We start from the raw sequence: 16,486 nt of genomic DNA on the forward strand, positions 1-16,486 counted from the left end.
ACCCATACAGGGCCTTTTAATTTCACTCTTGGATCTTAGCCATTTTGTTTCAGGGTTCCTGTCAGACCTTCACCATTAACAGAACATTTTAGGGGACACGGAGTCCTGGATATACATCACCCTGTATAGCATTCCCCTGCTTTGCTGTCTCCCTCCCCCCACAATGACATGAACTTTGAAGTGGTGTTGGTCTTTTTCTTATTGACTATCAGCTTCTTACTTCATGCTCTAGCCCCATAATGTCACATACAGCACATAAATTCTTTATAAACATTCCATCTCATCCAGCTGTTCTTCCTGAGTCTCCAGCTGCAGACAAAGGGCTTGATGAAGAACCAGTTTTCCAGCAAAGCTAAACACTTTATTTAAAAAAAGAAACACACCAAAATGATGTACATTAAAATTTCAAGATAAATGTAAGTAATTAGTGAAGAAAAGGACGAACCTCAGAACAGCTTTTGAGTTTAAACCAGGGACCCTTCAATGGTTCAGAAACCTGAGGGAATTAGGTAGAGAGCTTTGGGAAAAGAACAGGCACTCTTACGTAAAAGTTCTCACCACAGCAGATGCTTTACAATACTGATTAAGCAATTGATGTCTCAGTGCAGTAACTACTGTGGGGTTAGAATTTTATAATCAGACATGGAAAAAGGGAGGAGAAAGAAGACAAAAAGAATTACATTTCCAAAAGCCTTAAATTTTTAAAGAATTTAAATTATTAAAAATAAAAAGAATGAAAAGAATTTACAGGTAAAGAGGGAAAAGGCAAGGGAAAGAGGGAATAGTGGAAGAGGTAGGATTATCTTCTTTCTTCAGCAATGAAAAGGTAGAATTTAATTTTTGTAAAATAAATGAGTTAATGCTACATAAATAGGAAATTTACTTAGTTTTTGTCATAAGTAAGTTTGGAAATTGATTAAAATTAGAATATATAATTAATGAATTAAATTGAAGTGAATTCAATTAGTGAAAAAAGAAGACAATTCCATGAGAAAAAGTGAATAATTTAGAAAAAAAATATTTTGAGTGGAAATGGATGGCATTTCCCATAACAACAAAAAGGATTATTTTGATTAAGGATTCCCCCCCACCCTCCAATCACAATCCAACAATATTCTGCCTACAGGGAACACATGTAATGTCTAAAGATATACACATTTAAAGTCATAGTATGACCTAAAATTTATAAAATTTATTTAAGCTAAAATTATCTCAGGAAAGGGAATAATGACTAGACCCAGGTTTCTTGTATAGGGAGCATACATCGAGGAATTTTCTTTTCTTATTCAGGTTGACTCTTTCTCAGTAACTTATAGTCTTAGTGAACTTCCTAAAGCACTTAGTGGTTATAAGACTTGCCCAAGGTCACATAGCCAGTACATATCAGAAACAAAACTTGAAGCCAGATTTTCTGGACTCCAAGGCCAGCTCTAGCCATTATGCAATACTGCCTTTCTGGCTCAGGAAAATCCAGAGTTAAAATAATAAAGATAACTGACATTTCACAGAGTTTGACATGTTTGTGTCTACTTAGAGTTTTACATAAATATTAGCCTCCCAGTAGATTGCACCAGTCATTAGAAGATGGTATTGACTTGTGTTACTGTGTGTTTGTGAGTTCTTTATGTGTAGCTTTTTCTTGTCCATTTGGAATCCATTACTGGTCCTATACCTGATTTACATGGTACCATTACCTCTTTTGTTTCTATCACTTTTGGAGAACTAGACTTGTGAACCACAATCTAATTTATTATAGTTCTTTGGGATGTTGGGATGAGGGATTTAATGAGTTGAAGTGAATGAGAATGGAAAGTTTAATTCTCCTAATAAAAGTCAGTCAATAAACATTTATTAGACACCTACTATGTGCCAGGAAGTATGATAAGTCTAGGATACAAAAGAAGGTAAAGGATGATTCCTGCCCTCAAGGAGCTTATAGTCTAATGGAGGTCAAGCTTCCTTAGAACTGACTCCGAGCCAGGAATTTTATGACTGGGTTCTGAGTAAAAAAAGTCACACAGTCCTCTGGCCCCTGAGAACTTGGCAGGTGAACCTTGATGTGAGATGCTTTCAAAACTCTGGGTCAAATTCTGAGAACACAAAGATATGCTATGTACCAGGCATTGTGCTAAGCTCCGGAACCTATAGTCTAGCTGCTTCTCTGCCAACCAAGGACTCTGGGCTCACCTTACACCAGGTTTCTATAGTCCGGGGCTCATCTCAGCCTGACCCAAAGAAAGTAATTTCCTCTTTTGGGTCCTTTGTTTCCTCCTCAGAATTTTACTTAGAAAAATACCTGAAATAAGTCTTAGCTATAGCTTTCATCTAGGTCCCCTTGAAGGTGGACGCAGCCCTTAACTCCTGCACAGCTATTTCATGTACAGTATTGGTATTACCTATGGCACTGTCTCTATTTCAGTCATCACAGAAAGCGCAACAGATCCTTAAGGACTCACAGAGCAGACATAGAGGCAAAAACCACTTAAATGGTTCCTTACTTTCCCCTGAAAGGTAAATACCCTTTGGAGGGCTGCTAGACAAGGATCCCTCTTCAAAGGGACATGTGCTGATCGAGTAACTTGCAATGACAGAAGTGAGAATTGCTAGCCCTGCTCTCCTGGCCCCCCTTGAGGTGGTTTGAGTTTGTGCAAGAGCCACATGGCATTTCCTCTTCTTCCAAGAGTCTGTTCAGTAAGCCTCACTCTAGCACTCTGGTGCTTAGCTCCTGAAATTGAGAACTTTCAGTCTCTTAGGAACTCAAACTTGGGAGCCATTAAACTTGGCATCACCCCTGAGTAAATCACAAGGCTGGGAAAATCCACTCTCAAGGTCTATCCTCTCAGGCAGTGGGCAAACACATGTTCACTTTGCCACGTGCTTCTGCAGGGACTCCATCAATATGCTGTCATATCATGGGCATGAAACTGACCCATGGTCAGCATATGAAACAAAAAGGCAAAAGGCAACCAGCAACTCAAAGCCCCCAAACCTCTTTCTCAGGTTATCTGGGCAGGCATAGATGTGCTTCTCTACATTCATTATTCCCAAAGACATCTTTGTTATGCTTTGTTGTATTTCTATCTGGACATTCAAGACAATGAGAGGGAGAGGGAGGAGGAAGGAGGAAGGGAGGGAGAAAGGAAAAGGGGAGAGCGGGGAGGGGGAAGGAGGAAGGGAGGGAGAAAGGAAGAGGGGGCAGTAGGGAGGGGGAAGGAGAGAGATGGAGTCCAAAGGAGGGTGACCAAGATGGCCTTGAATCCACACCATAAGAGGATTGGAGAAATGTTTAGCCTGTAATAGAGAAAATGTAAGGGGATATGTTAGTTATGTCTGAGCATCTGAAGGAATGTCATGTTAGAGAGGGGTTAGACTTTGTCTCTGGTCAGCAGGAAGGAACAATGGGGGAGGTTACTAAGAGTCGATTCAGGATTAATTTCAGTTCGAAGTTCCCAACAATGGAGCTCCTCCAATGGCAGATGGTCAGCCTGGAAAGGTAGTGGGTCCTCCCTCATTAGAGGTTTTCAAGCAAAGGCTGGACAACAGCTTGCCTGGTATGTGATGGGGAGATTCCTTTTGGGAATGAATTGGACAGAATGGGCACTGACACAGATCCCTTCCAGCTCTTGGATCCCATACAATCTCTAGTCGGAGAAACTGACAGGTGGATGTCAGAACAGAATTCTCAGAGTTGCACCTTGCAGGGAGCTGGTGATTGCCTTATCCATCTACCTCTTTATTTACAGAAGAGGAAATTGAGGCTTGAGGAGTTCAGGAATAGAAAACCAGAATCTCGGCAATCCCTGGACCCTGACTCCCCACCCAAAGCTGCCCTCGGACCACAGGACATGATGTCAACTGAGCTCCTGCATACTTTTGTGCAAAGTAACTGAGTAAACACGTGTGACCCTAGATTGGGGAGAAACTTTTTCTTCTGGGCCATATTTAGACTTCCTTTCTTCCCTGGCTGCTGCACAGGCCTAATCTGACTGTAGCACTCTCATGACTCAGCCCGGTTTTGCCCAGCTGTCCCCAGCTGTTCCACCCACATCACTAGCTTTCCCTGGGGTGACTCCTACCCCTGGGCCATTGTAAAGGTTTTTTTCCTTGATTTCCTCCATCATATTTTTATCACTGTATTTTGTTTGGACCTGGAGTCAGGAAGATCTGAGTTCAAATCCAGTCTCAGACCGCTTAGATGCATGACCCTGAGCAAATCACTTGACCTACATTGGCCTCAATTTCCTTCAACTGAAAAATGGGGCCTCTCCCCCAAAATGGTGTCGAAGGTGAAGAAGGAAGCAATTGCCCTCCCCCACCCCCAAGACAGAAGCCAAGTCCAAAGCTTTGAAGGCCAAGAAGGTGGTGCTGAAGGGTGTCCATAGCCACACAAAGAAGAAGATCCAAACATCCCCCACCTTCTGGCAACCCAAGACACTAAGACTTCAAAGGCAGCCCAAGTACCCTCAGAAAAGTGCCCCTCGGAGAAACAAGCTCGATCACTGCACCATCATTAAGTTTCCTTTGACCACTGAGTCTGGTTTGAAGAAGGCTGAGGACAACGGCACCCTAATCTTCATTGTGGACGTCAAGGCCAACCAGCATCGGAGCAAGCGGGTGGTAAAGAAGCCGCGGCCAAGGCTGACACACTGACCCGGCCAATGGAGAGAAGAAGGCCTGTGTCCGACTTGCTCCAGGCTATGGTGCTTTAGAAGTTGCCAACAAAGCTGGAACCATCTCACTTGCTGTGTCCATCCGTGTCCCGCTGTGTCCCATCCCACCTGCAATAAAAAGTCTTCCAGAAAAAAAAAGATGGGGATAATAATGACCTACTTGATACGGTTGTTGTGAGGGTCAAATGGGATAATATTTGTAAAGTGCTTAACAGAGTAGGTGCCATATAGATAATGTTTTATTGTTATTATTAATTACACAAAAGTCAGTGCCCTGCATACAAATGTGAATTGAATTAATGAACGGTATGCCATAAACTATGACTTGCTGCTATAACTATGTGACCCTTGGGAAAGTGGTTTTATCTGGATGAGCCTAACTTTTCTCATCTGTAAAATGACCATGAGCCCGCATTGACTTTATCCATGCTAGTTCATGCCAAGGACGTGGAATCCTCTTTACATTACAAATGCATCAAGAAATCATTCATCAAGCATTTATTAAGCAACTAATATATGCCAAGTACTGAGCTAGATGTTGAGGGTGCGAAGAAAAAAAGGAGAAAGGTCCCTGACCTCAGAGAGCTTACATTCTGCCCAAAGAGACAACATGCAAACATGTGGGTACAAAGAGATACAAGGAAGGGCTTCATGTAGAAGGCTGCCTTCCTACTGTGGGTGACTCTTGGAACTTGATATTGATCACTATTAAGCTCTACTTCAGTTGATTTGGCCAAATTGTTTTTGGGGGTCTTTGGAATGGTAATTAGGATTAAAGTTAGGGGGAGGCATTGAAGGAATTTGGATTCCTCCTGTCCTTTTTGTAACTTTGTCTATTTTTTCTAAAAAAATTCATGGACTTTCAAAACTAGGAATGACTTCAGTGATTATTCCATCTGAGGTCTTCATTTTTCATTTGAGGAAACCAGGCCAGACTACCTGACATCCCACAGGGGTCGATCCAGATGTTTGGTCTGTATGATACCCATTACCCAGATATCTATATGATTTGAAAGCATCTGATATGAATGAAAGTCCTCAGGGGGCAGGAAATGTTTCATTTTTTTCTTTCTATCGCCAATACTTAACATATAGTAGGCACTTGAAAATGCTTGCTGATTTAGTGACCAATTTGTTTGATTAACAATGTTTTCCACTTTTCATCATACAATTAAACTCAATAGGCTATTTGTACTAAAGCATGACCATCAGTTCCTCACAGTTACATTCCACAGGAGACTTACCAACTATGAGCCACTTGGAGACGGCTTCCTGAGGGCATCACAACCACTGAAGTCCACAGAAGGGAAGTGAGAGGAGACGGGATAGGACACCATGGATGAGGGGGATTTGGCCTGAGTCTGAAACAATACCTGTCTTATGGTTGCTTGGGATGGTTGTCCTCATATATGGAGGGTAAAATTACATCTCAGTAAAACAAAGATGCCAAGTGGGGCCTTAAGTGGGATTCAAAATTGTGGAACCATGTTCAATGCATACATTTGTATTATGCATAGATATATTAATCAATAAACATATATTAAGCACCTGTTGTATGTCAGGTACTCTGCTAAGTTCTGGGAATATGAAAAGAGGCAAAAGACAGTCCCTGCCCTTAAGGAGCTTGTATGTATATGTATTTGTATATGGATATGTATTCCCAGATCACAGTCACTGACTCTTCCATACAGAACCTTGGAGAGCACCTAGTCCACCTTGAGCCTGAAGGACAGTGCCCTCTGTCACAGACCTGACAGGTGGTCATCTAGCCTCTGTGTGCAGACCTCCAGGGAAGGAGAAAGTCCTGCTTCCCAGGGCAGTCATTCCACTTTTGAGCGGCAGTAACTATAAGGAAGTCACTCAAACTTAAATCTGCTACTTACAACTGAGTTTCCAGACAAGGAACCTGAGCCTCCTACGGCTCATAATTGGCTAACCCAAGGGCTTCCATCCAGGAAATGGTAGAGTCAGACTTGAAGCTCAGGCCTACTGTCTCCAAAGACAGAATCGTCTCCTTTGTGGCACCCAGTACTCCTAGGCTATCCTGGGTCAGCTAAGAAGAGTAAGCCTGATCCCTTTCCTAATGGACAGCTCTTCACATGCAGCTCTCATGGTCCCATTTCCCCACCAGACTTCCTCTATTTTTGTGGACAAATGTCAGAAGGCTCAGGCTGCTGCATTCCTAGAAGATGACCAGAAATCTGATGTGGAAGAGTCAACTTTTCACCCATTCTTCCTGGTCGTGCTTCCCAGTCGTCAAGAAAACGCCACAACATTACTATCTTCCCTCTTTCCCTTTTGGAGGCGTCCACGCAGTTTTGCAGATAAGACTTAAATGGAATTTCCACTCCTATAGTTTGCATTTTATTCTCTTTCCACAGTGTGAGTATTAATGTCTTCCCTTCCTGTCCCAGCCACACTTTGTTGAAATCTTGCTTGAAATTTGCATATCAGGTATAAAATTCATAAGTTTTCGATTGGACTCTCTTTGTCTGTAGGTATCCTGATCCACCCCACTAGAATGAAAGCTCCTTGAGAACAGGATTGGATTCAGTTTTGCCTTTGTATCCCCAATGCCTGGGAGGTGGCAGACATTGGTAAGGTCTGGTTGGTTGGTTGACAGTATCATTTCTGGTAGCTCCCCTCCTTAACCTTGTCAGGCTTCTGGGTGAATCCAAGGAGGTTTTCTTGCCCTTTCCCTGGTGATCTCACCAACCCAGCCCACTTTCCTGACTCCTTCCCAGACCAGTGGATTTCCCACCAAGGGGTCTCTATTATTCCTCATACACAGGGATGGGATGACTCAATTAATTTTTCACATTGTGATAATCCATGGCCATCAATCATAAAAGTGACTAATCAGGAATGTGAATAAAAGAAGGGAGTGTGAAGAGATTGAAGTTGTTCCAATGGATAACTGAAAAAAATATAAAGTCTTCATTTTAATAATGTTCCATAAAATTTGATTAACAAAAACATAACCAATGTTTTCAGAGGCACGAACACATACAGAACTAAACTAGGAAAATGAGAAAATCGGATCACTCTTAGGGTGCGGGGGAAAGAGCCTCTCAGATGCCATCAGAGGGCTGTGTTAGGATCTCTCCTTGCCACTTATTTCCTTCACTTCTCCGAGCATCAGTTTCCTGATCAATATAATTATGTGACTGGACTAGATGGCCTTGGAGGTCCCTCCCAGGTCCAGTGCTAGGATCCTCTGACATGGCCCTATCTCTCCACTGGAAAAAAAAATGAAATTGAACTAGATGGCATAAGGTGGTACAGAGTGTCCTCTGCACTGGACCTGGAGACAGGAAGACCTAGGTTCAAATTCAGCCTCAGAAAATTACTGACTATGTGACCCTTGGCAAGTCACTTAAACACATCTGCCTCAGTTTTCTCAATTGTAAAATGGCAATAATAATAACACCCACCTCCCATTGTCATTTGAGGATCAAATGAGCTAATATTTATAAAGAGCACTTAGTGGTCACTTAATAAATGCTGATCCCTTTCCTCTTTCCCTAGTCTGGAGCTGCCACAGGAGACCTCTCTTGATACCAAATTAGTGGGGGTGACTAGGTGGTGCAGTGAATAGAGCACTGGCCCTGGAGTCAAGAGGACCTGAATTCAAATCCAGCCTCAGAGACTTAACACAAAAACTAGCCATGTGACCTTGGGTAAGTCACTTAACCCCAATTGCCCTACCTTCCCCCTCCAAAAAGCAAAGCAAAACAAAACAAAACAAAAATACCAAATTAGTTCAGAAGGGTTTAACAAGGAAACGGAAATGGTCTTTGCTTAAGTATCAAACTGAATTTAGGGGAAAATATTCCTAGACTAAATGACTTGACAACCCATTTTTGCAACTAGGTAAGTGCATGGAAATCAGGAAAGCCTCATTTTAAATCTGCCTTCAATCACTTACTAGCTGTGTCACCCTGGGCAAATCACTTAACCCTATTTGTCTGTTTCCTTATCCATAAAATGAGCTGGAGAATGAAATGGCAAACCATTCCAGGATCTTTGCCAAGAAAACCCCAAACAGGGTCAGAATGGTTGGGCACAACTGAAAGGACCAAGCAACAAAAGTTGTTGCTTCTGAGGGAAGTTGAGGAGGTAGCTTTTCTCTGAAATGAGTCAGGTTCCTGCCCTGGCTTATCTGTAATCCCTCCATAGTTCTCTGCAAATAGACGAAAATGATGGAGAAGAAACAAGGCTTGGACCCAGATGTCCTGCTAGTGATTGTCTTCAGTTCCCTCTTCTCCCACCCACCTCTCTTTCCTGGCTGCCTCTGAACAAGCTTGGGTCTCTGCAATCCTAAAAATACCTCTCAACTTCCCCTAGAAAGTTTGCTCCGTTAGTTTCCACCCAAACTTTGCATCCTTTCTCCATTAAAGGAGACTACAGCATGACTCATGTTTCCATATCTTCACCTCCTCCTTCCTCCTTAACCCTGGTGCTTTGGCCTCCATCTCCACCAGGCTACGGATCTAACTTCCTGCATCATGGTTCAATGTGCTTTTCTCAGTTCTCACCTTCTATTAACCTCTCAGCATTTTGAACTGCAGGATATTGCTTCTGGTCAGATTCTCTCCCTTTTTCTGGCCCTGTCCTTTCCTAGTCCTGCCCCATCTTTTAATGACTCCTCCATCTTCTTCATGGGCCCTTTTTCTTTCCAGTCCCTTAATGCTGGCATCCCAAGGCTCTGTCCTCGGTCCTCTTCTCTCTCTATACTCCATCCTTTGCCAGTCTCATGCATTCCCTCATCTTCATTTATTGCTTCCATGTAAATGACTCTCCAAGCTGCATCTCCAGTCTTGACTCTTCCCATAAGCCATAGCTTTTATGTCAAGCTCTCTACTGGATGTTGCCACTTTGATGTTCCATTGCAATGCCAAATTCCTCTCTCCCAAACTGTATTTATTATCTTTCTTCCCAAATAGCTTCCTCTTTTTGACTTCATTCCGGCAATATTTGAAAACTTTGGGGCTTACCTTTTCCCTCTCTCTTACCGACCCTGGCCAAGTCCAGTCTACCTGACCAGCATCTCCCAAACTTTCCTTTATTTTTCTATTTCCATTGGCACCACTGCAGTATGTAGGGACCTTCGTTATCCCCAGAGTGAAGGATTGTAAAAGTCTAGTAGATCTTTCTGCCTTCAATCTCTCCCCTTACAATCATTGGTTATTTTCAGATTAATTTTCTTTATTCAGTGATGTGGTCGTCACTCCTCTTCTGGAAAGTCTTCCCTAGCTCCTCATTAACTACGGAATAAAGTAGGAATTCTTTAGTCCCCTCACACTCTCTCTGGCAAGTTGTCTTTTCTCATTAGAATATAAGCTTCTGGAGGACGGGGGTGGGGGGATCTATCTTTTTGTTTACACTCATTTCCCTGGCATGTAGAACAGTGCCTGACACAGTAAGTGCTTAGTGCTTATTACCTTCCTCCCTCCAAGTCTTTCTTGAAAACATACTGGGGTGTGGTGTCAGCTGCTCTGTGAATTACTAGATATATCCATTTCACAGGGTGATACACCAATTCATAAGAAGATCAGTGTTTGGCTGATTGTCCACAGCTTTGAGGGCAGAGGTCCTTGGGAAATTTGAGGTCAGGGTGGAGAGAACAGCAATATAGTATAAGCAGTCAGAGGACCTGGGTTCAAATCCTTCCCCTGATGATTACTGCTTTTGTGACCATAGGCAAGTTATCTCACTTATTGGCTCCCAGTTACCTCATCTGTAAAATGGGGGTTCAGGCTAGATGGCTTCTCAGCTTCAGATCTATGAGTCTATGTCTGGCTTCTAAGCTTGGATATGTTACTTGTTACCTGTGTGTGGTCATCATTTTTCACTGTGGGGGACTCAGTTTTCTGCTCTGTAAAATGGGATGTTTTGATAAGGTGATTCAATTCAATGAGTTTTTGTGAAGTGTTACTACATGCTAGAAACTGTGAATAAAAATGAGGATAAAAAAGGTAAGACAAAAATTAAGTAGCCCCTGCCCCCAGGGGACTTAACTTCCATAAAGTAAACAACAGGTATACCTATAGATAAATACAAAGTATTCCCACAGTAGATGCAAGGTGATTGGGGGTGGGAAAGAAGCAGGAACAGCAGGGGGAGGGGGGGAATCAGTAAAAACCTGATGCAGAAGGTGGCATTTCATCTGAGCTTTGAAGGAACTCAGAGATGCCAAGGGACAGACACAATGAAGGAGGGCATGCCAAGTCTGGGAGTTGCTAGACAAAGGTATGGTGATAGGAGATGGCAGGTTGTCTCCTTCCACTCCAGATCACACTTCATGGTCCATCCACAATCATCCTGCCATCTGCACATCACTGCTACGTGAGAAGAATCCAGTCAGTGTCACCATTGTTCACTCCAGGGCACAGCAGTGGTCTTTATGAGGCTTCCACTCCCCTTCCCTGTGACTCCCAGACCAAACTTCCTCTCTGGCCACCACTCTCCATGGCCAGCATCTTCCCCCATTCAGATGCAAGTTTCTTGGGACAGAGGCTTTCTTGCTTTTGTGTTTCTATGGTCTATATGGTGCAGTGGCTGATGCATGGTGGGAACTTAAAAGCCTCTTCATCCATTCACTCATTGTTTTCTTATAGAAGAAATGTCCCTCTTATTCACCAAAGTTAATCCATCTGTTTGTGCCTATGGCCCCACCCCCCAAGTCCTCTAGAACCTTGTTTCAGGATCCCATCTTCCTAAATGGCCTTCTCTTGGTTCTTCACACACGGCACCTCTCATCCCCATGTTTGGACACTGGCTGTCCCAATGCCTGCAATGTGCTCCATTCTCATGTGTCACAGTGCATAGAGCACTAGACCTGGAGTCAGGAAGATTCATCTTCCTGAGTTCAAATCTGGCCTCAAACGCTTACTAGCTATGTGACCTTGGGCAAGTCACTTAACCTTGTTTGTCTCAGTTCCTTCATCAATAAAAATGAGCTAGACAAGGAAATGGCAAAACACTCCAGGATCCTTGCCAAGAAAACCCAAAATAGGACCACAAAGAGATGTTTAAAAACAACTGAACCGCCACCAGTTCTCATTCCTGAAAAGCCCTTCCCTTGAGCCTTAGTCTAGCCAGAATCTCCCCTCCCTCCCTCCCCACTTCTGCTTTTAACTCCTTGGAAAAAGTCTCTGTTCTTAACCCTCTGCTCCCTGCCCTCTTCCTCCTGCAGACTGCCTTCCCTGCTCTCCTCAGGCACATTCCTGCATCTCCCATCAATGCTGTTTCTCAGACCTCGTCTTTCTTGACCTCTCTGTAGCTCTTTCCTCACTAGAGACTCTGGCCTCCCACAGGCTTGCTCTGGGCTCTCCTTCCTCTGCCTCCTCATACCGTGGCTGCCCTTCAAAGGGAGGCCTGCTCTGGGTCCTCCTCTCTTCCCTCTCTCCAGCCTCCCCCAGGCCAGTCGCGTTCACTCCCATGACTTCTGTTCTTCTGCCATGGATGGGACGAGCCCAGATCATCCCGTCCCCTGCCAGCCCCTTCTCTGAGCCCAGGCTGCCTGGAGGACATTGCTCTCCAGTGGCCAGGACTCATCTGTCCGCTCCCTCTTCTGACTTTATTCAATGTCTCCCTTCACTATTCCCAGGCCACCTCTGTCTGTCGCCCTGGGCCTCTCCCTGGCCTCCTCTCCACTGGCCAGGCCCTCTCACCTCTTGCCTTCATCCTTTCCCTGCAGTCTCACTGCCAGCACCCAGGACAGGGTCGCATTTCGCTCTCCCAGACCCACAGGAGGTCTACCTTCCTCTCTCTCCTCTCTGCCAACCAATCAGTCGCTCGAATTTACGATAACACTTTACATAAATATTTCCATAGGAAAACTGCCATTCTTTTCATTTGGTCCTCTCAACAACCTTGTGAGATTGGACCTGTTATTATATTCATGTCACAGATGGGGAAACTGAGGCTGAAAGAGATTGCCCAGGGTCACACAGTCAGTGTCTGGAGCAGGATTCAAATTCAGGTTTTCCTGACTCTAGGTTCACCGGGACACTTAACTACTTCTAACTAATAAGCATGTATTAAGTGCCCATTGTGTAATAGGTTATAAGCTGCAGACCGGATACAAAAACAAAGAACAAAACAATCCCTCCTCTAAAGGAGCTCCTATTAAAACACAAGAGCGATCTTCCTGATGCACACACCTGGTGCCTCCCTCCCTGCCCTCTGATCTTCTGGGGCTCCCTGTTCCACCTGGCATTCAAGGCTATTCACACTCAATCTTTGTCCCTGGGCTTTCCCACCTCCATGCCTTGGCTTGCATTGTTCCTTTTACCTTTTGAACCCCTGTTCATCTTTTAAAGTTTGATCCCAAAGCCGCTCCCTTTCCAGATCTCTACACTTGGCAATGACCTCCTCTCTCTGACTTTGCAATCATAGATTCAGCACTCTGAGGGACTATGGGGGGGGGCTACATGAGGACCCTTTATTTTACAGGCGAGGAAACAGAGGCAAACAGAGGTGAAGTGACTGTCCCAGGGTCAGCCTGGGCCTCTCCAGTGGATGAGTAAATATCTGAGTCAGGATTTGAATGCATTCTGCTATTCACACAACTACTCACTGTGCAGCTCCCTAAAATGAATAGATGAGGATACATTTATTAAGCACCAACTCTGTACAAAACACTCTGTGCTAAGCACTGAGTTCTATTTTTAGAGAAGAGTTTGGGAGGTCACATTTTAGTGGCTCTTTGGGCAGCATCAGAGCAGATGTTCATGCTTTCCACTGATAAAATCCCATTGGTTTTGAGGTTGAGCCATTGGACGTGGCTAGGACTTGGGTGGGGAGAGCGTTCCTTTCTTCAGTAGCAGGTGATGGGCAGGCTGCGGCCCCAGAGGGGTTGCTTCCCAGAATCATCACTGGGCTGGAGGCAAGACTGGGGTGTGTGGGGTGCTACCATTCCCAGGGCTTTGGTGTTGACAGACAACTTTGAGCAGTAGCAGGAGGGAGTAGCCCATTTTCACGGTGGTTTCTTCCCTGAGGATGGGAGGTGACCTCACTCAGGCTGTTCCCAAGGCTCTGGGGTTCAGGTCCTGGGCTGCCTCCATTGGGATCTGAGGAGACGCAAAGGTCAAGGTGGTGGTGGTGGTGTGACCCGCCTGTCAGGGGCTGCCTCTTGTCTCCCTCAGGGTGACTTGGAAGTCATCGAGTCCCACAGGTCAAACTCACCTTTGCAGCAGCAGATTGACAAAGAAAACCAGAAATCAACACCATCTGTGTTGTGTTGCATTTTTTTTTCTTTTGTTGAATGTGTCCCATTACATTTTCATCTGATTCAGTCAGCATTTGAGACTTTTGAGGGCCTGGAGTTTTTCATCTTATTCTAGTCCAACCTCCTCATTATACAGATGAGAAAACTGTGTCCCAGAGAAACCCAGGCCACATAGGTAGTAAGTGGAATAAGCGGGGTTCAAACCTGGGTCCTGTGAGGCCCAATTTAGTGACCTTCTCACTGGTCATGCTCCCATCCCCTTTGACCTACATCACGTCGGTCCCTCTTCTAGATTTCAAGCTCCATGAGAACAGGTACTGTGTCTTGTCCTAACTTTCAGTCTCTGCCCGTGGCCATCCAGGCCTCCTAGGGATCTGCATACAGCAGGTACTCCATAAGCGTTTGCTGTCCCCAGTCAGTGGCCCTGTAGGATAAACAGCTGAGAGTCCCCCACCCGGCTCCTCTGGCCAGGGTTTCCTCCTGCAGCAAGATTCCAAACAAAATCCCCTCGAATTGCTGTTTACTGACCCCTGACCCAATGTTCTGTGAAATGTTTGGTTTAGAAAAGGGCCGCAGCTTGTTTTAGACACTCCCTTAGTGGCTCCTTCTGCAGAGGGCCATGGGCTTCCGTTGCATGCGGGGCGATGGGGTTCTGGCAGCTGCTGTTACTTCCTCTTCAGTGAGAGGGCAGCCAAGCAGCCAGCAGGACCTGAGCCCTGAACGTCTCCTAGAGGAGGGCGCGCAAAAGGGGGCTAGCAAGCATTCCCATTGACAAAGCACTTTACAGAAACTTTACAGCTATGTCCCTGCAGGCTGGGCAGAGCAGCTGGCTTTTACCCCAATTTCATAACTGGGGAAACTGAGGCACGGAGTCATCAAATGGCTTCTCCAATGTTGCACAGCGAGGGAGCTGGGACTCAAACCCAGGCATCCAACTCTAGGTCTGACATTCTTTCTAGTGCAGCTAGTGACCTTGCCATTGAGAAATGGAGCAAAAGAGGGGCTATTTACCACTTGTGTGACTTTGGCCAAGTGGCTTCACGTCTAGACCTCAGTTTCCTCATCTGTAAGATGAAGGGATTGGACTAGATGACCCTTTGAGGTGCCTTAATCGATGGGGCAGTGGATAGAGCAGGAAGATTCATCTTCCCGTGCTCAAATCCAGTCTCAGACAATTCCTGGTTGTACTTAACCCTGTTTGCCTCAGTTTCGTCACCTGTAAAATGAGGATCATGACAGCACCTACCTCTCCGCATTGTGTTGAGCGTCACATGAGATGTTTGGAAAGTGCCCTGCAGACTTTAAAGTGGGTAGCACAGGCATGAAGGGGTTGGTCTGCCCTCCAGGTGAGCACCTCTGTTGGGTGCCATGAGTGTGGGAGGTGGTTGAGATAGTGAAGTACCAGCCAGATCGAGGATGCCAGCAGGAATGATTCATATGCCCATGGCCTAGAAGGCTCGCCAAGCGCCCTCGTGACCAGAGCTGAGCATTGTCTAAATACCAGCATTATGATAGTCCCCCTTCTACAGATGGGCAAACTGAGAATCACAGGGTCATGCCCAGAGGCTTGGCAGGAGTTATTTAGCCAGTCAATAGTGGAGCCGGGATTTTGCCGCTCAATCTTGGGCAGAGCCCAGAATGGCAGAAGTTTCACCAAACGATTCTGAGCCCAGGCATCTTTCAGCTTGGCGCCCAGTGAGCTTTCCATTGTGCAAGCTCAAGGCTGCTCTCTGGCAGCAGCCTGCCTCCCGAGTGCTGCTGGGCTCTCCTGGGGCCTGTCTGTAGGGATGCTGTGCCTGATGACTGATCATCACACTGACCAGACCTTGGCCCTTTCCTTTGGCTTCCAGCTACAGGCACTTAACCGGGAAGTTTTTCTAAACCCGTTCAGTCCGGAGGAATCTCATTTCCCTTTGAACTCACAGCCCATTTGTCATACTTTGACTGAAATCAAGACCCTGCCCTGAGATGCCTCTGGGATTTTTCTCTCGTTGGCTCTTTAACTCTCACATGGTCCTTTCCCTTTTCACACATCTACATATTGTCTCTCCAGCTAGACTGTAAGCTCCTTGAGGGCAGGGCCTGTGTTTTATATGACTCATTGGAGGCAATTAATAAATATGAATGGCTTATTTTTTTAACTGCCTCATGGTTTGTAACACAGTAGAAAGGGGGCTGGATTGGAGAGGCAGTGTGTGTGTGTGTGTGTGTGTGTGTGTGTGTGTATGTGTGTGTGTGATAGAGTGAATAGACCTCTAAGTCTGAGGTCAAGAAAACACGAGTTCAAATCCTGCCTCAGCTGCTTAATATTTATGTGACTCCTATTGCTTCCTGGATCAGATGTAAATTCCCTTTTGGCTTATAGAGTCCATAAGCGGATCTCTCCCTTCCAGTCTTCTTACACCTTAGACCCCCACACTCTAGTAATCCTGGCCTCCTGGTTGGTTCTTGAACAAGACTCTCCTCCCTCTCTTGGCTTTGGCCATTTCCTCTGGCCATCCCCTGAGACTGGGATGCTCTCCTTCCTCATCCCCATCTCCTGCTTTCTCTGGCATCCTTCAAGTCTCAGCTCAAGGACCAC

At 45.2% G+C, this 16,486-nt stretch overlaps 1 protein-coding gene across 1 annotated transcript in view; it reads left to right on the plus strand.

The window, feature by feature from the left end:
• Nucleotides 1-14,677, plus strand: part of LOC138172034 (large ribosomal subunit protein uL23-like) — a 118,426-nt gene extending 103,749 nt beyond the window's left edge. Inside the window, exons 2-3 of the mRNA XM_069101640.1 lie at nt 4,324-4,617; nt 14,519-14,677. Of these exons, the coding sequence (XP_068957741.1) occupies nt 4,324-4,617; nt 14,519-14,677 (453 nt within the window). The remainder of the gene's footprint in view (nt 1-4,323; nt 4,618-14,518) is intronic.
• The last annotated feature ends 1,809 nt before the right edge of the window (nt 14,678-16,486 follow it).

This window comes from Petaurus breviceps, unplaced genomic scaffold (assembly GCF_028583685.1).
Source record: "Petaurus breviceps papuanus isolate PSGF00001 unplaced genomic scaffold, PetGlider_PUasm1.0 490, whole genome shotgun sequence".
NCBI lineage: Eukaryota > Metazoa > Chordata > Mammalia > Diprotodontia > Petauridae > Petaurus > Petaurus breviceps.